Below are 21756 nucleotides of genomic sequence, written 5' to 3'. Positions count from 1 at the left end.
GCACTGACCTCCTTTGTGTCGACGAGAACGGGGATATCCAAAGAGACCCTGCCTTCAGCACGGCCCGTCGATGGCTGTTGTGGAGGACTCAGTCGGTGCGGTGGCGGAACCTGGTCGGCGACTGGGGTTGCGCTGTCGGAGCGATTCAAGTGGTGCGTTGGGGGAACTCTTCGGCGATGCGGCGTTCGGCGTCGGGGCGATTGGGTCGGTGCGGCGGCGGAAGCGGGTCGGCGATCGGGGCTGCGGCATCGCGGCGATACGAAAGGCGCGTCGGGGAAAACTGTGCAGCGATGCGGCGTGCGACGTCGGGGCGATTCAGTTGCTGCGGCGGTGGAAGCTTTGCGTCGGAACGGCGTTCGGCGGCCTCGCCTCCAAAGGCCGCCGGAGCTAGTTTTCCCGACGAGGGCTCGAGGAACCACGTTGTCCTGGGGCGAAACGGGACCCAGAGGGCGAAGACCGGCGTGGAGAGGGCGATCGCGACTCGCGGCGCGGGGGAGACGGTGAACTACGCTGGCGGGTGACATACTCAGCGATGTCTTGAGGGCGCTCTCCAGGGCGTGGACGGGGGCTGTCGATGGAAAAACCGCGTAGTCCCATTTCACGATAGGGGCACCGCCGGTAGAGATGGCCGGCCTCACCACAGTGGTAACAGAGCGGGCGTTGATCCGGAGTCCGCCAGAGGTCAGTCTTCCGCGGTGCCTGGCGCCGATCCGCCCAGTAAGGAGTCTGCTGGGCAGAGTGCACTGCGACCAATGGTGCGGTGTAAGGCGAAGGCCCAGGAGGTGGGGCCGCGCGGCGCACGACGTCCGCGTACGTAACTGGCTGGACAGGAGGCGGGTACGGCGCGGGATCGTATGGGGTCGGTTGCGGCGCCGGCACAGCTGCAGCGTCTTGTGCCCTGAGTGCCTGCCGGACTTCCTCGCGGATGACGCTGGTGACGGAATCGACGCGAGGGGCAAAGGTGGCTTGAAGGTGCTGCAGCTCCTCGCGGACCACGGAACGGATGAGTTCGCGAAGGGAGTCCGGATTCGGCCTGGGTTCATGGTCGAACCGGTCCAACGTTGATAGAGTCGGAGTTTGACGCAGTTGCCGGTCGTACTGATGGGATCTCTGCTGCAGCAATTTCTCCATGTGCACGGCGTCGGCCAGAAACTCCGCGACGGTGTTGGGCGGGTTCCGCACGAGGCCGGAAAAGAGCTGTTCTTTTACGCCGCGCATCAGGTGCCGCAGCTTTTTTTCTTCAGGCATGGCCGGATCGGCGCGATGGCAAAGACGCGTCACATCCTCGACGTACATGGCAACACCCTCATTGGGAAGCTGAATTCGAGAGGACAGTGTACGCTCTGCGCTCTCCCGGCGGTCGCTGTTGGCGTACGTACTCAGGAGCTGACGTCGAAAGTCCGGCCACGTAGAGAAAGTAGTCTCATGGTTTTCGAACCACGTTCGTGCGGAGTCTTCAAGGCTGAAGTACACGTTACGCAGCTTTGTAGCGTCGTCCCAGCAGTTAAAGGTCGCGACCCGTTCGTAGTGAGCCAACCAGTCTTCGGCATCTTCAAACAGGTCACCGTGAAAGGGCTTAGGCGTGCGTGGAGTCTGAAGGGTCAGATAGGTGGGGCTGGCTGCAGGGACGGTCGTAGGCAGGGCGGGCAGTGGCGTCGCCATGAGTGGAATGGTAGTTGAAGGCGCGCTGACAACAGGAAGGGCCTCGGGGGACAGGCCTCAGATCCTCCGGCTGGCACGATGGACGGGGGTGGTCACAAGAGGCGGACGCGTCGAGTCGTCCTCAGGAGTAGGGAGCATCGGTCGCACTTCCACCAGTGTCACGACCAGAGGAGCCGCGAAGGTAGGCGTCGGCAAGAACCCAAGACTGGGAGCCTTCTTTTAATTAAAGAGCCAGCTTCCACGACACCAAACAGAACAAGCGCGCCGCGAGAGTCTACCGCCGCTTCGTCGTCGTCTTCGATTCAGCGCGGAGGCCGCGCGGCGCGTTAGGCGCGTGGCAATATATATATATATATGAACACGACATTAGGTATCGAATGAGTTTACAGAACTGATTATCCAGCGGCTTCCGAGCTAGTGTGTTACCTCGACACCGGAAACTCGGTGAGAATATACACTGAAAAAACCATTACGAAACCGTCACAATATATATATATATATATATATATATACATATATATATATATATATATATATATATATATATATATATATATATATATATATGTGTATATATATATATATATATAATATATGAGCGACCACGCAATTATACAGACGCAGAAGAAATATTACAGTGCTTGTGACGGTTTCGTAATTGTCTTTTCAGTGTATATTCTCGCCGAGTCTCTGGTGTCGAGGTAACACACTAATCAAATCAGTTTATTTAGCATTTCTTTCAATACAGAAATAAATGCAAGGATAAGAACAAAAAGCTGCTTCTCGAGCAGCTTGACAACGGTTCTTACCCCTTGTTTTCTCTTGACAACGGATAACAGCAGAAATAATACAAAGCTGCGATTAAAATTGTACGAAGATAAGAGCATGCAGTATACATAGAAATTGTAAACACAAAATATATAGCTCGGAGGCCGCTCGATAATCAGTTCTGTAAACTCATTCGACACCTAATGTCGTTTTCATCGAATGACATTATATTAAGGCGGATGATGATGATAATCATGAAAACTTTATTTGTAACAAGGAAGTTTTGGACGCGTCAGTCCTTGGGCCCCTGCACGGCCCCACTGCACTCAAACGTTCATGTCCCGGAGGCTCATGACGCTGGCAGCCCGGCTGGTGGCGATGGCTTGCTTGGCCGGGTCCACGGAGCGCAGTAGGGTCTCCCAAGCCTCCCAAGTGGTAAAGTGCTGCAGGCCCTGTGGGGGAGGATCCGCCGGCACAAGAAAGGAATATGGTGGAGAATGGCTTTGGGGAGGTGGCAGAGGGTGTGTGTGTCTTGTCTCCTTCTTGGTCTGTGTGTGTTTGCGCTGTTGAACCATCACTATGAATCTACACCAACTAGCCCAATCTGCAGTTCTTCTACAGTAGAAGAAGGATTTGTGTGGACTTGGTGATATCGCGAGCGTGATAAGGGAATAAGGGGAGGGCAAAGTGCGTGTTTGGAGCCGCCTCCAAAGTGTCTGATGGTAATTGTCGAGGGAGGGATGCGGTGGGGGGTAGAGCCGACACTCGGCTTCTCAGGCCTGCGTCATTTCACTGGATGAGTGCATGCGCTTCCGCGAGAACCCCAGGTCGGAGGCCGCCGGTGCCCGGTTGAGAGAAGCTCGGGCTAAAGCGTTGGCGGCCTCGTTTCCGGGATTCCCGGAGTGGGCAAGCATCCATATCAGCTCCACATGGCGGGGCAGGTGCGCGGCGAGGGAGTCCAGTATGCGAAATGCAGGGACGTGAACTCTGCCGCGAGCAAAGTTTAGTATGGCAGTTTTAGAATGTTACAGTACATATCGTGCCTCCGGGCGTGTGATGGCCAGGGCCATGGCGGCCTCTTCGGCCTCCTTGGAAGTGGCAGCGGGGGATATGTGATATGCAATCGGTTGGGGGGAGGGGTTCGTGATGGCTACAACCGCGTCCTCGCCTGTTTGAAGTTTGAAGTTTACTTCCATGTCAGTAAGAAAAGAGGGACCCGAGACAAAAAGGAGACGTTAAGTCACTTCACATCGCTCGGGCACCATTACATGGCAAGACAGCGAGGTGTCGGTAGTAACAGTTGCACGATTACATTTACAGACATTGTAGCTTTTACTACACATAGTTCAGTTTTTGTGTGTGTGTTAAAGGCAAAGGCACAAAGTGAAGGATAAACATGATCAGCAAATAACAGCAATTGTGAATAGTAGCAAACCTAAAAAATACAAAAAAGCATAGGAGGAACACAGTACAGGAAACCAGAAAAAATTACATTTGTGAGAGAATGAATGTATTATTTTCTTATTAACATTTTCAATATTAACATTACTTTGACGAAAATAGTTTAACAGAGTGGGGAGAGTATGTGCGAGCATTTGCTAGCCGAACGTCGTTCGTACGAAAGGTACTGTCCAGTTATGAGCAGAGCGCGAACGATATGTTCGTGTAAGTGTTGTTAAACTGGCGATCGACAGCATTGCACTCTCAAAGGTAGCTATGTGCTGTTTGTAGCGCACTGCTAAGTTATACAATTAGAGATAGTGTACTGACATTACCTTAAAATTCTTAAAAAGTGGCGTGGTATGAGTGTAGTAGTCTTTACCAGCTATATGACGAATAGCCTTTTTTGTAGTGTATATATTCGATTTAAATTTGTTTGTGTAGTTGTACCCCATGCAAGGAAACAGTAATTTAGTTGAGACAAGAATAATGAGTTATAGATATGTAGCTTAATTTTCGGCGGCAGGAAGAAATGGAGTTTTGCTAAAATACCTACTGTTTTTGCCAGGCATGAAATTATGTCATTTATGTGCCTATCCCAAGACATAATTTTGTGGAAATAAACGCCTAGGGTTTTCATTTCATCAACAACTTCGATAGGAGCGTGGACGAAAACTAGGCTATGATTTCAGGGCATGATAGGTATTGGAGACTGCTTTGTGGAAAAAAAACACGGCGTTTGTTTTGGTTACATTTATGTCCAGTGAATTCAATTTGCTCCAAGCGTTTAAATTATCTAATGATTGATTTATGTTATTTACAAGCTGGCTGTGATCATTGATTCGAAATAAAATTGTTGTGTTATCAGCGTATATTATATATTCTGGCCTTGTACTAACGTTTACAATGTCATTGACATATAAATTAAACAATAAGGGCCCTAGGATGCTTCCTCGAGGCACGCCTGTAGTAACACGCTGAGAAGAAGAAAGATTTTCGCCTATTACAACTCTTTTTCTGCGATGCTCCAGGTACGAACGTATTAAGTCCAAGGGTATACCTCGAATTCCGTATGTTTCTAACTTTTTTAGTTGAGTCTGATGATTTAAACGGTCGAATGCTTTGGAGTAGTCAATGTATACACCAGCGACCATCTCTGTGTTTTCAAAGCCTTTCAGGATAAATTCTTTCTGTGCCAAGAGGGCCAGTTCAGAGGATCGGCCTCTATTAAATCCGTATTCTGCTGAATTAATTAGATTACATTTTTCTGTAAATTTAATGATTACAGATTGTATTAATTTTTCTAAGTCCTTAGAAAAAAGAGGTAGTATAAATATCGTACGGTAGCTCGGCAAGTTATTTTTGTCACCTCCCTTGTACAGAACGACTACTTTTCATGCCTACATTTTGTGAGGAAACTTTCCTGTGGAAAGAACCAAATTATACATAAATGAAAGAGGTGGTAAGATTAAATCTAAAACATATTTCACCGGCTTAATTTGTATATTATCGATATCACGAAAGAAATGAATGCTGTATGAATCTCAATCTCATTTGTGGGACTCAAGTAGAAACTCTCACTGTTCCTGTTGATTCCATTTGTAGCCTCAGGATGATATGAACTCGAAACTAAACTTACAAAATGATTATTGAAAGCCTCCGCCAACTCAATGCCAGAAACCAGGGAGTTGTTTATTGTTAATTCCCCAACGGTATGATCCGTAAAGGAACGGTTTAAGATTTTATTTATGTTTTTCCAGAGAACATCCGGTTTAGAGTTGCACTCTGGCTGAAAAAGGTCGTAAAGGTACTCTCGCTTCTTATTCCCTATAAAAGCATTGGTTTTGTTTCTATGGTGTTTAAATATCTCCCACTCATTTGTGTCTCTTATAGTTATGTACTTCTTTAACAATTTATCTTTCCTTCGTATCATTTTAAGGCATTCTTTTGATATCCAAGGTTTCTGAGATCTTGTTGGTTTTTGCTTAGGGATTGAAATAAATGATACGAGATAGTTTTTTAGAAATAGAAACAATAAATTATTATACGCTTTATCAGAGGTTTCTGAGGTATATAGGACATCGCAGTTTGTTCCTAGGAGCATAGTACGAAATTTTTGTAATGTGCTATTGTTTATGTCCTGTATTTTTGGGATAATGGCTGGCTTCTTCAGCCTGTCTTTAAGTGTCATTCAACTAAATAGGAAAATTGGCATGTGGTCACTGATATGTGAGGAAAGAACATCGGAGGTAGTATTTCGTATAGCTTCATTGGTTATAAATGTTTCTAACAGTGTGTTGCTGTTTGGTGTCACGCGTGTAGCCGTTTCAATTAGGTTGTTAAATCCATGCGAGTCAAGGAGTGTTTCAAAGTTATGCTGTAATGTAGATGGAGTTAGCATGTCAATATTGAGATCACCTCCAAGGATAAGAACGAGCTTATTTTCATTTACATAATTAAGTATCCTATCAATAAGACAGAGAAAACTGGAGACGTTGCCCTCAGGGGGACGATACATTACTACAAGCAGATATTTTTTACATGTTACAGCAAGACACTCAGTGCTCAACGTGATAAAAGAAAATTCTTCAAGTAATTCACACTGAAATGATCGTTTTATATGCATGAGCACACCACCTCCGCGTTTGTTTGGTCGGTTTAGAAAAAACGTGTTGTAATCTGCATCCTTCATGACGTCAGAATCGGTATGTAAACCATGTTTCGGTGAGCATTATTACGTCGAATTGAAATCTCAAACTGTTTAGAAGAGCGGTTAATTGATCCTCTTTGTTTCGCGCCGGCCGTATATTTAAGCGAAAACATGTGAGACTGTTGGGACCATGGGAGCAAAAAATTGAGTTAACTTCTACAGGGGTTTTCGCCATTTCGGGATGCAGAAACACAGCACGAGGTCAGGCATACACACGTTAGGCAATTTTCTGAACATCACGCTCACACTGCACATGCAGCACGTTTGACTTTTCTTCCTTAAGGGCAAAGATTTTGCCATCCTTAACCCACACAAATTTCCAGTTGCAAGCCTTTTTCCTTTGAACAGTTTTACCCAATAGCACCTTTAGGGCTGGGCAGAGGTGTTCATTGACATAAATGGGGTGACTTGAAGAATGTCCAAGGTCAGTCATTGAAAGTCGGGTTTTTTTTTTGCCTTCTGAAGAAGCAGGCTGCGCTGCGATCGGCTTTTCAGTTTAACAACACTGTTAGGACAAGTTGAGTCATTGCGAGCCTTTTCTCTGTGGCAAACGTCAATGTCACCAGGCGTTATTGTCATGAAGTTTAACAGAGTACACTGTGGGGCCAGTTGGTCATGCATAATCTGAACGAAGAAACGTAGCGTTAAACAGGACACAGAAAGATGAGGACAGGACGGGGCTACAACTTACAACTGAATGAAATCGATCGACGAAAGACACATGCCTTCTCGAGCAAAGACACGCATGCGCAAACTTGAAAGAATGGCAAAACTATGATAATCTAGAACAATCCGATAAAAGAAAAAAGAAAAGGGGAGGAATAGCAACCGCTGATGAAGGCTGTTTTACAAACATTAAGTGCGTCTTAGAAACTTTCTTTTTCCATTAGGTAAATAGATGGTGTGGTAATGCACGTGTCACTACTGCGTTGTGATATTTCATGAGCTTCCAAGATTTTAATCGCCAATTGATCTTTACCCCTTCCTAAGATCTTCATGCGGTTCAAAGAGGGAAAGCAACCTGGGCAGCTCTTGCAATGCTTTGGCAAGTGCTCATCAGTTTGCTGACGAAGCGAAGATGCATGTTCACTCAGCCTCACGTTTAGGCACCTGCCCGTCTGCCCAATGTACACACTTCCGCCGCGGAAAGGGATCGGATAAACAATATCTGTGGCGCATGAGACGTGCGGCTTCTTATGTTTTGTGCTACACCCTGAATTCTTGACGCTCTCATGATCAGCCAGAGCGCAAAGCTTTGCAAGCTTGGGGGGAGCTGAGAATACCACATCAATACCAAATTTTGCTGCCACTCAATTAAAGTTGTGCGAGAGCCTGTGTACATAGGGCATAACTTCAAACTTCCTTCTCTGTTGTTCCGGTACATTTACCTTAGATAACTGGATGAGTTCTCTTTCTTTGCGTAACTTTTTCTTTAGAGTCTCTGCGACGACAGCCACAAGAACATCGCCAGGAAAGCCTGCTTCTTTAAGTCTTTGAACCTGGTTGTCAAAACTACTACGAACTTTGTGCGGACATGACTTGAGAACACGTACAAGCGCAAAAAAAAAACACGGACAGAGAAGACACTTGGACAACACGAGCGCTTACTTTCAACTGAAGGTTTATTGATACACAAGCACAATTATATACAGCTTGCTGCATGACGTCAAACTGATAGCCCTGCCGACATCACGTGGCTGCTCCCAAAAACATTATTTCCTTTTTAGTGTGACAGATGGTGCACTGACGCAGGATGGACCGGCTTTTCTAATCAAATCTGCTCCTATTATCTCTCTCACATCCTGACAACTATGTTTGGCCACAATCTTGCAATGCGCTGAAGACAGGTTTAGATGGTTTCTTATTCTTTTCAGCACAATCATGACAGTGTTCAGAAAGATTACCGTCTCTATAATCGCCTACCTTCCTCCTGTGTTCCAGTAATCTTTCATTCAGACACCGGCCAGTTTGACCGATGTACCTAGAGCCACACGATAGAGGAATTTCATAAACTACACCAGCCGCCGCGGTGGCTCAGTGGTTATGGTGCTCGGCTGCTGACCCGAAAGACGCGGGTTCGATCCCGGCCGCGGCGGCTGGAATTTCTTTGGAGGAGAAATTCTAGAGGCCTGTGTACTGTGCGATGTCAGTGCACGTTAAAGAACCCCAGGTGGTCGAAATTTCTGGAGCCCTCCACTACGGCGTCTCTCATAGCCTTAGTCGCTTTGGGACGTTAAGCCCCATAAACCATAAACTACACCAGAAACACATGCTACAAAACGATCCCGGTGCTTGATACCGCATGGTTCTTTAGGCTTTGGAAAAGGATTAGTCAGCTTGACTAGTTTTTCCAACTTCTCCGGAGCCGAGAAAACTACTCTGACGTCACTACGTTTCGCAATCTTCTTCAGGCGATGCGAGGTGTGCAAATAGGGGATGACTACCGTTCTGTTTCCATTTGCTTCGATCTGGTTCTTGTCTTTTCTCTTTACGGTTTTCAACATTCCTTCAGATACGGATACAATGAGGCTTGTCGGAACCCAGCTGACTGAAGACGTGTCACTTGCTTTTGGAAACTATTACTCAATGAATGGCAACACGTGTTGCCACAGTACAAAGACTGTTCAGGTGACGCTGGAGGAACCTGCCCAGACGTGCTTGCCAGCTGTGTCACTCTGTGATAATGATTCTGAAGGGACATTCCGGTTTGTGAGTTTTTGCGTTGAAGAAAACTTTCAGTGCATCTCCTTTGCAGTTCCTCACCTCCTTCGCCAGCCTGTCCAGCTTCCCCTCTTTTAGCAACTGCAACGCCCTACTCTTAGCCTTGGCTGGCTTAAGAAGCGAGCGCTTAAAGTTCTTCTCAATTGCTTTTGTAGCCTTTGCATCATACACCTCCCGAGGAGGAACGACAAAGCCTCCATCCTTATCGGCTTGCATCAGAGACAGCTTTGAATCACGAAAGTGCCCAACGACGTTGTTCACCTTTGTGTGTCTTCTTGTTCTTGTTTCAGACGTGTAGGCCTTTTCGAGAGTGTCAACCCACTCCGAAATACAAACGGGCCTTTCTTTGCTTGTACGGTACTGTAACGGAGAGGATGCAATGATCGCTTCCTAATGTATGACGCATTGTGGTCCACGTAATACTAACAAGGTTGCGGCTCAGTGTCAAATCCGGGCTGGTGTCCGCGCTGACACTCGCGGCGGTGTTAAAGTTGTTGTGTATTGTGAGGCGGAGCTCTCGTACCAAGAACCAGCGACGCCTGACTCGTCCAGTAGTGGTGCGGTAGCCCCAGTCAGTATGCTTCGTGTTGAAATCCCCTCCGATAATGAATGGATGCTTGCCTGCAAGACGATGGCGGTTCCTCAGTAGCGTTTGCAATGAAGCCATCGGGTGAGATGGTGGGTGGTATATATTGCGACAAAAATCGAGGGTATTTAGTGTGTATCTTGTATGATTCCTGTAATTACGCAGGTCGTCTCGAAAGTGATGTGATGAGTTTAGTGAGTAATGGAGCGATGTATGAGTGTGGACGCCATGGGCGTATTCGTGGCGTCCGAGTGAGCAGATGTATAGCTATGAAGTGTGGCAGGGCTATGTATGCCATGAAGGAGAAGGATATGGGCCGTGGGAAGTGTGGGGAGGAGGAGTTGGAGGGGTGCGCGCTTGCCCCGGAAGCGGCGGCAGTTCCACTGCAGAATTGATAAGGAATTAGGAGGTAGCCCCGCCATACTGGAGCTTTTGTGGGGTGAGGGTAGGTGGGTTGGTTGGTTGGGGAATTCTGTGGAGTAGGTGGGCGGGATTGATGTGGCAGACTGAGGTGTAGCGAGGGAAGGGCCTGCTCTATTGTTTGGAGACGGCGTCGTACTGTGCAAGGCTGATCTTTAGGGTGTGCACCATGTGCGTAAATCCTGCTTCAATTTGTTGCTCGAAACGTTGGGAGAGGTGGTCGATGAGGTGATTGAATTTTGCCTCTAGACGCGCGTCCATCTCAGCGAGTTTAGCGTCCAGGCGGGCCTCGAGGGATGTAAGGTCGGTCTGGATAACGGGTGGGGGCTCTGTTGTTCGTTTTTTCTTGGGTGGAGGTGAGGATGGGGATTGGGGAGACGGACTCTTCCATATTTTCTGTTGATGTTTCAGGTAGTGGAGTGTGCTGGGCGCGGGAGAGACGGTTGGTGTAAGCTGTGGAAGGACGGAGGTGGGGGTCTTGATAAGAGAGGTAAGACGACTCATCTCCTCTCGCAGGGCCTGGAGCTCCCGGTCACGGGGATCCACCTGTGTGGGCGGAGGGGCCTGGGGCTTTCTGGTAGTGTTGATTCTGCCGGCCACTCTGTCCGCCCTGGAAAGTTGACGAGCATGCTGGTCTTGGCGGCGACGAGATGATGAACGCGACTTGCTGAAGCGACGGACGTTGGTGCGGTCCGCGTCTCGGTCCGGTGTGCGGGAGATGTGCTGTTGCAGTGAGGCGGGCGGTGAGCGGCGTCCCCTGCCTTTGCATCCTCTAGTGCCGGTCAGGTGGGCACCTCCACATAGTATGCAGACTGGGTTGCATGTCGGAGTGTCCTCTCGTGGGTGGGGGACACCACCACATCTTGGCGCCACATCTTGGACAGTTGTGTGTGCGCTGAAGGGTGCACACGTCCGCATGGTGTCCTGGTTGACGGCAGTTTGTGCATGCGTTTGTACAGTTTGGACCAGGCGAACATCAGCACCGGCTCGCGACCTGCAGATTCCATACACCAAGCGTCTCAGCAGCGAGCGGCGCGTCTCGGGGCGCAAAGGTCGCAACGACAGCCAGCATTACCTGCGGCCGATTACAAGATTGTCTACCGCTCGAACGGAGGCCTTTCTTTAACCGACCTTCAACCGCGCCAGCTTCGGCTCGCCCTGATAGCTGCGGCCAAGGACATCCAAGACCCAGACGCCACCCAGTTAGGCAGAAGGCTATAATGCATCATCGTTGTAAGCAGGAGTTGTCGACAGAAATACAAATCTTTTCAATTGTCGAAATGGTCGTGACGTCTCAGTGCGTGAATTTCAAACGGTCCAATTGTACTTTGGCTAGTAATTAAAGGGATCGTATAGTGATGCTCCAAGTAAGTGGGACTGAGGTTAGTTAATTGCTTAATTGACCAAGTAGCCTAATTAATCTTTCTAGTCAGACCAGATAAACAAATAAAACCGAGTAGGAAATTGGTCGAGTTCGGGAATCGAACTCGGCCCTCCGGAGTGCGAGACGAGCACGCTACCACTCCGCCATGCCAGCTTTTTTTTTCTTCAACATGGTATTTATTACAGTGATGTAATGTTCTATGTACATGAACTACATACAAGCCATTATAAAAACAGTGTTAAGCAATACATACTGAAAAGGCCATGCACTAGAAAAGGGGCAATGCAGAGCACATCACTAATAGTGAGTGCCACTCCGGTTCGTACTCAGTCTGGGCATACACGTCTCTTATATGAACAACCATTCGACTGTAGTGATCCTTCGTAGACACAACAGGTTCACAGTGTCTGTCCATCATGCGGGTTTTTCAGAGGCTGTGCAGTCCAATCAGAAAGAACATGTCCAGGGGTTCATCTATAAATGGCAGCGCAGTGAGATAGCGAACAGAATGTGGAGTCAGATGAATTCTTTTTTAAATGTGCGTTGCAGGATATCCCAGAAGAGTACTGCATCTTTGCAACTGATAAAACAATGCTCAGTTGTTTCTGGTTCATCACAAAGGCGGCAATTAACGGTAGACACAAAAATGCCCTTTTTCTCTAACCATGTTCTAACGGGCAACGTACCGGTGTGTAACTTAAAGAAAAAGGTCTTTGTACACGGCGAGACTGGCATCTACGTACTCCTTTGAGTACGTCATGCCCAGGTAAACCAAAATACTGAGAGCGGTACATGGGCGGAGGGAAGAGCATACTAATCAAATCCTTATACAACTTTTTCCTCGATAATAAAAAAAAAGGAACTGAGGAGAAAGAACAAGTAGGAAACGGACAGCCAAATACACCTCTTGCATTATGCCCCACAAACACGGACGGTCACAAACATTGGAAGACATAGTGAGGTTGGGTAAAACATGAACTAAATTTTTTTGCAGGAATGAACGTACTATTGGGTGTGTAGTGTCACGGAAAAACATGAAACGTGACACTATCTGTCGGACATACAGGTGAACTACACCAAGGCCACCAGCGCTTACAGGCGGAAAAAGGTTATCACGCCTCATGGATTCAAAAGACGAATCCCACACAAAAGTAGGGAAAACCCTGTGAAAACGATGGATAGGAAGTCTTGCGCAATGAATAATTTGCAGTACATAAAATACTTTAGTGGCGAGAAACAGATTACAGGCGGTCACCCTGCCAAAAATTGAGAGGCCATGGGGGACAAACGTTTGAGCATAGCGCTGAAGAGTTGACACGCGGTCTTTCCAATAATGTGCGCTATGCTTATAGGCACTCAAAGGGACGCCAAGGTACTTTGGTGGCCTGCATGTCCGTGTTATACTAGCATATTCAGCAGGTGTCGTACCCCAGCTACCAAACCAAAGACCGCAACTCTTAGAGCGATTAATCCGACTTCCTGACACCGAACCAAAGTCCTCCGTTAAACGAATAACCTCATCGATGCTTGGCTTATCAGTACAAAAAAACGCAAGGTCATCTGCACAAGCCAATACCTTCAGTTCGTGCCCTATTATTCGGAAACCATTGACAGCTCTGCTGTTTATAACATTTATGCAAAGTGGCTCCAAGTATAATGCGAACAGGAGCGGAGACAGTGGGCACCCTTGTTTCACCGCAGACTGAAATGGGACTGGTTGCGGCACTGAGCTCTTTCGGCAAGGTGCTGGACATCACCCACCCCGTCCTCAAGGGCCGTCGTCACGTCGGCAACGGGACGCGCTTGGTCCGGATCGAGATGAAGCAGGCGGTGCCGAACTTCTTGACCGTCCAGGGCCACCGCGTCATGTTTGACTACCGAGGCGTCCGGAAGGTGTGTTCCCGCTGCGGGCAGGACGGCCACATCGGCGCGGCGTGTCGAACGCCGCGGTGCGCTCGCTGCGAGGTGTTCGGCCACGACACGGCCGGATGCGGAGCGGCTTGCAGGCGCTGCGGTGGAAGCCACGCCACAGCGGACTGCCTGCGGCCACGGTCCTATGCGGCGACCGCCGCCTCGAGGAAGGAACCGAGTAAGGACAACGTGGCCGCAGAAACGCGGAGCCCTCCAACCGTCCGGACGCCTGTTGCCGACGCAGACCCTACGACCAGCAGCCCGAGGGAGCCCGAGCCCACCCCCGTGACGGAGGTGCCCGTGAAGGAGCAGCTCGAGGGGACGCCTTCAAACGAGGTGGAGCCGTTCGGTGCTGTTTTCGCGGAACCCTTACCGCCGCTACCCCGCACAGCTTCCTTCAACACCGAGAGCAGCAGCGGCGATGAGTCGAGCGTGGCGTCGGGGACCTGGTGGACGTACCGGACAAAGTCACGCCGCTTCGCCTGACAGGCGACTTGACGTGCGGCCAGGTGTCGGGACCGACGACTCCTGGAGGTGCGGACGACGCGCGCTTCCCGTCACCAGCCAACCACACCCTCCCATCGGCGACCCTGGCGTCGGCATCGGCTTCAGCTGCGAGCGTCGTCAAGACCACGAAGCAACCAGTGAGCGAGGCCACAAGCGCCGACGGCCCCGAAAACATGGACTTTTCCCGACCAGACTTCAAACGTGCCCACCCCCAATCATCGGAATCCGAAGGGACTGTTAACGAACGTTCTAGCAAAAAAGTGCCGCGCGCGCCAAGCGCCGCCCATGGCAGCGCTCTTTAGGTTGTATGCTATGCCGTCGGTGCTCTTGGCAGTCATGGCGGTTGTGCATCTCCTCTCCCTGAATGTTCGGGGATTTCAATCCGTAGACAGACAGAGAGAGGTGATGCACTTTGCCAGGGCTAGGGGCGTCGACATCCTGTTTTTACAGGAATGCAACTTCCGTACTTCACTTGATGTGCCGAATTTCACCACCCGGTTTTCTGTTTTTGCTTATTTTTCGTTGACTGATATTCATATGTGCGGTGTTGGTGTCGTTTTTGTAAACCCCTGCCTGCGCGCGGGTGCTCATTGCACTTTCGGGCTGGACGGCCGCACGTTTGCGGTCGACTTCACACTAAACCAGCGGCGGGTACGTGCGTTGGTTGTATATGCGCCAGCACGGCAGACTGGTAGTTCTGATTTTTTTGAGCGCCTCGACTAATTCCTCCTTGATCCATACCCCACTTTCATCGTCGGTGACTTCAATTGTGTACTTAACATCGACCGTGACGTCCGCGGACAGGGTCACGGTCGCCGTTATTGCGGTGCCCCCGCGCTCCGCGATCTCGTGACTCAGTTCCGCTTGTCTGACGCGTGGGTGCAGCTTCACGGGGATGCCTTTGGAGCGACGTGGGAGAGAGCGCAGTCAGCGAGTCGGATAGACAAATTCTATTTTCCACCAGAGCTCGCTTCTTTTGACGTTAGCTGCGAAGTTCTCGCGTTCCCTGCAGGCACGCCGGTGATTTCCGATCACCACCCCTTGTCAGTCAGGCTCGACTATGGTGAGGACACCCCACGTACTGTTACGTGGCGCATGGACACGAGCCTACTGGCGGACCCGGAAAGCGTGGCGTGGCTGCGTACGGCGCTGGCCGCATCGTGCAAGAGCTTCGTTGCGACTGATTCATGGGACACACTCAAGGCTCGTTGGCAGGCAACTCTGGTGGCAGCTTGTCAAGACCGCAGACGCCGGGTAACTCATGCACTGAATGACACCCTCAAGCGCATCCGTATAGTGCAAAGGGGAGCACCCTTAACCTTTGCCATGAGCGATTACCTGAGCCTACTCAAAGCACGTTACCACGTGTGGCTCTGCCAGTCATCACGGGCAGCTAGTCGCGCACACCAGCTCGGGCGGCCTATATCAGACCCGGCTGTGCTACGACACGTACACGCAGGCACGGCAGAGGAATTCGCTCCCGCTACTGTGCCGTTCGTGACACTCCCAGACGGCACCCAAAGCAAAACCGCGTCCGATATCTGCACGATCTTTGCAAGTCACTTCTCGAACCTGTTCTCTACGGACAGTTGGCTAAATCTTCAAGATGGTTATGACGGGCTTCTACAAAGCTTTTGTGGAAGCTTGCCACGAGTAGCTGAAGAGCTGCATGAAAACCTTTGCTCACCAGCCACAAGCCAAGAGCTGCACGCCATCCTGCAGAGTATGAATACAGCCTCTGCCCCCGGTCCAGACGGCATTCCAACAAGTTTTTATTCAACGTTTTTTTACCAGATCCAAGAGCACTGCTGAAAATGGTCAACGGCTTTCTCGCGGATGGGTTACGTCCGAACTCTTTCCGCGAATGTCGCATCATACTCACTCCGAAAGCGGGCGGTGACCCCTCCGACCCGCAAGCATGGCGGCCCATAAGCCTCTTAAACACAGACTACAAAATAGTCGCATCTTTACTAAACAGAAGAATGCGGACGATCCTGCCTCACCTAATCCACCGGGCTCAAACCAGCATCGTCCATGACCGCTCTGTGTTTTCTGAATTGGCACTCACAAGAGACCTGTTCACATTTGCCAGCAGGACGGGCTTCACAGGATGTTTTGTTTCGCTCGATCAGGCGGAAGCTTTCGATCGGGTGGAACACTCGTATTTGTTCGGAGTCCTCAAAGCCTTGCCTTCGGATTCCCGCCGCAAATTGTCAGCAGGCTGCGCCTACTTTACGCAGACCTGAACGCTCATCTCTCCGTAAACGGCCACCAGAGCGCTCCCTTCTCAGTCACCCGGGTCATAAGGCAAGGATGCCCTCTCTCCCCAACATTCTTCGTGTTATGCCTGGATCCACTCATCCGGCGCATTAACGACAGTCGATCCATACGCGGCTTCCCTCTGCCTGGCCAGGGCCAAATCAAAGTTTCGGCCTACGCCGACGACGTGTCGCTTTTCCTCAAGGACGAGGATAGCTACGCCGCTTTTTCGCGGCTGTTTCTCGAGTACAGCGAGATATCGGGGGCCCTATTGAACAGGGGAAAAAGCAAGGCACTAAGGTTTGGCACCTTCACACCGAACCTTGCTGGCGAGGTGGAGTGGGTGCAGGGAGTGAAAGTCCTGGGAGTAGTATTCCTCGCCAGTGGAGAAGTAGCCCGCGAAACCTGGACTAACCTCCGCACGAACGCTGAGAAACGCCTCTCGGTGGCGTCAACTTTCCGCCTTTCAATGGAAGAGCGCTGCTATTTAGTTAAGTCAACAATCCTAGCCGCATGTTTTTTTGTCGCCCGCGTCGCAAACCCACCGCGACCGCCTCCGCCCGATGCCCGCAATGCGGTCTTTTAGAAACGTTGCGGCACGCTATGTTTGACTGTGTAGTGGCGCGCACCTTTTGGGTACTGGTGTCACGGATGTTTTTAACCCGCCTCGAAGAGCGCACTAGTTCACGCGAACTGTTTACAAATATGCTCTTGTGTGTCGGCATGTTCGTTTTGTGGCGGCAGCGTGGAGCGGCTTCCTTAAATGGGCGTCCGCAAAGAGCAATGTTTCCAATGTTGCAGCTCCTCCGCACGCGCCTCTTTGAGCAAGCATGCGTGGACGCACTGTCGATGAGTGAGGATGAGTTCTTGCGCAAATGGTCGACATATTTCATCGTCCTGCGCGGCGGTCGAGTGTCGGCTTTTTTACTGCCTTACTGACGTGCTCAGTGCTGCGTCACTGCGCATGTGCTTGACTGATCAGAGCATGGAGTTCAGCAGCTTTTCATTGTATTTTTGTTCACATTAGAAAAAAATAAACTTCTCTTTCTACGCCCGAGCTCGTCCAAAACCAGCGAAGTTTTTTCGGCGCTGGCTTCGTGAGAAGTTTCGACAAGTGCAGGCGGGCCCCGGATCCACTGCGACCCGGAGGATCCGCAAACAGCTTCCCAGCCCAGGCGCCGTGTCTTTGGCGGTGCTCGGGCAACTTCCTGACCTTCGTGCGAGCAGCAGCCCAGTAGCCCACCCGTGATGTCATGGGAGGCCCGGGACCTGCTGCCCCACCGGTGTTCCGTGCGCCGCCCCCAAAGGTGCACTGCTTCCAGTTCACAGTTACTTCCGACGCGACAGCTGACGACATTTTCGACGGCATCGAGTCGGTTGTCGGCCCGAAAGGGCTAGAGAGCCTCTAGCACCATGGAGGCATGAAGTTCTGCGTCGCCTTGGCCTCGGCTGCGGCGCGGAGAAGATGCTAGAGGAAGGCGCCTTCAACGTGAACGGCACTTCCGTCCCAGTAGCCTGCGTGGGTCCCGCCGTGGTCCACGTGACGGCTTTTCGTGTGCCGCTGTTCGTGGGAGACGCGGCGCTGGCGGCGGCACTGAGCTCTTTCGCCAAGGTGCTGGACATCACCCACCCCGTCCTCAAGGGCCGTCGTCACGTCGGCAACGGGACGCGCGTGGTCCGGATCGAGATGAAGCAGGCGGTGCCGAACTTCCTGACCGTCCAGGGCCACCGCGTCATGTTTGACTACCGAGGCGTTCGGAAGGTGTGTTCCCGCTGTGGGCAGGACGGCCACATCGGCGCGGCGTGTCGAACGCCGCGTTGCGCTCGCTGCGAGGTGTTCCGCCACGACACGGCCGGATGCGGAGCGGCTAGCAGGCGCTGCGGTGGAAGACACGCCACAGCGGATTGCCTGTGGCCACGGTCCTATGCGGCGGCCGCCGCCTCGAGGAAGGAACCGAGCTCAACGACCAGCCGCCCGACGGAGCCTGAATCCGCCCCCGCGACGGAGGTGCCTTGCGGCGTGGGGCGCCACGCCCCACGCCGCAAGGTGGTCTCTTGTGGGCAGGACCCGCCTGCCTCGCAGCCAGCCGAAGTCCCTGACATCTGCAGGAAGCGCAGCTGAGGTCAGTTGGCGCCAGCGCGCCCGTCGTCTCGTTTTCTGGAGTTGTTCGCGGGTCAGCGCAGCGACCGTTAGTGCTTCACACATCCTGGAGGGCGGGGTTTCATCAACATCCAGATCGGGCACGCTGGCAGTCAACGACGCCAGTGTGCGACGCACGTTAACGAAAAATGCCGGCGGCTGCTCGGCTGTAGGGCCAACCACGTGTTGTGTAAAAAACACGTTACGCGCTGTACCCAGAAACTATGTGAGGAGTGTTCTCCCGGGATAGTCTGGGTTGCGTACAAGATCTCGTACTCCTCACAAGGCGAGCTCATTGCACATGGTGCGGATACAAGGTATGCCGAACCCACCAATGTACGATGGAAGACGCATGAGCATTCGTGACACAAGTTCGGTTTTGCCCGCCCAAACGAAAGAGCCACAGGCCGAGGATAGCCTGCGAGCAAACGTGCGCGGTGGGTTTGCGACGCGGGCGACAAAAAAACATGCGGCTAGGATCAAATTCAAATTCAAACTCTTTATTTCTGCCTTGTAAAGATACAGACAGCGGAGGCGCAGAAAAAGCTGTGAGAGACAGCTTGACTAAGCCGCAGCCCCCTTTCGCTTGGCAGCAGCTTGACAGCAAGGCTTTTAATACAAAAGGCAGCTGCAAAGCGTGATAACAAGTATACAATAATGAGCAGGTACAAGAGAAAACGAAAGAACATTATACAATATTGACACAATATTCACATTGGGTAGACACAGGTAATGGCAGCAAAGAAAGAAAAAGAGAAAGAAGAAAAAAAAACACACACAAAACAAAAATCCTACATACTAGCATACAAAGCACGCAAAGACCTGTTTGACGAACTGAAAAGGTCAAAATTATTATATATATACGCATTTAGCAGGGACGGAAGAGTGAACTGCAGGTGTTCTCTACCCGACTTTAACCGTGGGGTCGGGACTATCCATGAAGGAGCTAGACACCGCCGCGGACACGGGACAGAGAAAGAAGACGACACAGGGCGGTACTTGCAACTAAAAATTTATTTGGAACTTCATTGCTTTATAAAGAAAAAACAAAAAAGTTGCTTCCCAAGAACGAGCCGGCCAGAAAAAAGTGGAAGTCATTCCCTACCTGCACAGGGTTTCACATAATCTCAAAAAGATTTCAGGCATATATGGCATCGACATTGTATTTTCGGCACCCTGTAAGCTCTCTAGATTATGCAATCTAGTGGGAAAAGTGGACTCGATTCGAGGAACTTGCGGCAAGAAACATTTGGAAGAAAATAAGCGTGTCGCATGTGCAACAGGGGTCATCTACAAGATCCCCCTCAGTTGTGGGCGTTTTTATATTGGACAAACCGGTAGGTGCTTAAATGATCGCTTGAGAGAACATGCGCGTTCCATGGGGGAGGCGGGGGGTTCGAATCTGCCTGTTCATTGCCGCAACTGTCGGGGTTGTTGCCCTCAGTTCGGCCAGACCCAGATTGTTGGAAGAACGAAGGGGCAGCTCGAGAGAGAGATTGTGGTGGCCATTGCCATCTTGCGCTCGCAACCGGATGAATGCGTTAGTTCGCCTTCGGTTTCCATCCTCCAAAAAGAACTGGGTTTCCTTGACAGGTAACAGGTTGGGTGGCTTCCTTTTTACGTTCTTTTTCTTCGATTGTCTTGTGGTTTTTATGCTTCCACATGCGGTCGACGGTTTTTAACACTTCTGATATATGTAGATTGTGACTCGCATGATGAGCATTGCACAACGTTTTAAAGTCTGATTTCGGTACATTGTGACGCGCATATCTTTCCTGTGCATTGTTGTCAGTTAGGTGTTGTTATCTGTTGCTTTTCATTCATCTTTTTTACCTGATTGTAAGATCAGACGTGCCTCTGTCTTTATAAAGCCATAAAGTTTCAAATAAAATTTTAGTTGCAAGTACCGCCCTGTGTCGTCTTCTTTCTCTGTCTCGTGTCCGCTGCGGTGTCTAGCTCCTTCATGTCTCACCAACTGGCCTACACATCTACCCTCCTAAACTATCCATGACATAACTGGACATAACTACATAGCTGCGCTCTGCTACTGAAAGGCGGAAAGTTGACGCCACCGAGAGGCGTTTCTGAGCTTTCGTGCGGAGGTTAGTCCAGGTTTCGCGGGCTACTTCCCCGCTGGCGAGGAACACTACTCCCAGGACTTTCACTCTCTGCACCCACACCACCTGGCCCACAAGGTTCGGTGTGAAGGTGCCAAACCTTAGTGCCTTTCTTTTTCCTGTTCAATAGGGCCCCCGACATCTCGCTGTACTCGAGAAACAGCCGCGAAAAAGCGGCGTAGCTATCCTGGTCCTTGAGGAAAAGCGACGCGTCGTCGGCGTAGGCCGAAACCTTGATTTGGCCCTGGCCAGGCAGAGGGAAGCCGTATATGGATGGGCTGTCGTTAATGCGCCGGATGAGTGGATCCAGGCATAACACGAAGAACGTTGGGGAGAGAGGGCATCCTTGCCTTATGCCCCGGGTGCCTGAGAAGCGAGCGCTCTGGTGGCCGTTTACGGAGAGACGACCATTCAGGTCTGCGTAAAGTAAGCGCAGCCTGCTGACAATTTGCGGTGGGAATCAGAAGGCTTCAAGGACTCCGAACAGATATGAGTGTTCCACCCGATCGAATGCTTTCGCCTGATCAAGCGAAACAAAGCACCCGCTGAAGCCAGTCCTGCTGGCAAATGTGAACAGGTCTCTTGTGAGTGCCAGTGCATCAAACACAGAGCGGTCAGGCACGCTGCTGGTTTGAGCCCGGTGGATTAGGTGAGGCAGGATCGTCCGCATTCTTCTGTTTTGTAAAGATGAGACTATTTTGTAGTCTGTGTTTAAGAGGCTTATGGGCCGCCATGCTTGCGGGTCGGAGGGGTCACCGCCCGCTGTCGGAATGAGTATGATGCGACATTCGCGGAAAGAGTTTGGACGTAACCCATCCGCGAGAAAGCCGTTGACCATTTTCAGCAGTGCTCCTTGGATCTGGTAAAAAACCGTTGAATAAAAACTTGTTGGAATGCCGTCTGGACCGGGGGCAGAGGCTGCATTCATACTCTGCAGGATGGCGTGCAGCTCTTGGCTTGTGGCTGGTGCGCAAAGGTTTTCATGCAGCTCTTCAGCTACTCGTGGCAAGCTTCCAAGAAACCTTTGTAAAAGTCCGACATAGCCTTCTTGAAGATTCAGCCAACTGCCCGCTGAGAACAGGTCCAAGAAGTGGCTTCCGAAGATCGTGCAGATGTCAGACGTGGTTCTGC

The 21756-nt window shown here is 50.7% G+C and overlaps 1 protein-coding gene across 2 annotated transcripts in view; it reads left to right on the top strand.

Annotated features, from left to right (window-relative positions):
* Window positions 1-11558, top strand: part of LOC149325704 (polyamine-transporting ATPase 13A3-like) — a 783814-nt gene extending 772256 nt beyond the window's left edge. Inside the window, exon 21 of one of the 2 annotated variants that reach the window (XR_016286322.1) lies at window positions 10824-10842. Coding sequence is in view for 1 of the 2 variants with exons in the window: in XM_089563621.1 (XP_089419747.1) it covers window positions 10824-10961 (138 nt within the window). In the remaining variant the exon portion in view is untranslated. Of the gene's footprint in view, window positions 1-10823 lie in introns of both variants that reach the window. The other variant, XM_089563621.1, reaches the window with a different exon arrangement.
* The last annotated feature ends 10198 nt before the right edge of the window (window positions 11559-21756 follow it).

This window comes from Amblyomma mixtum, chromosome 10, assembly GCF_055824585.1.
Source record: "Amblyomma mixtum isolate Tamu chromosome 10, ASM5582458v1, whole genome shotgun sequence".
NCBI lineage: Eukaryota > Metazoa > Arthropoda > Arachnida > Ixodida > Ixodidae > Amblyomma > Amblyomma mixtum.
The sequence above is the reverse complement of the archived record's forward strand: the minus strand, read 5'-3'. Positions and strand labels throughout refer to the sequence as shown.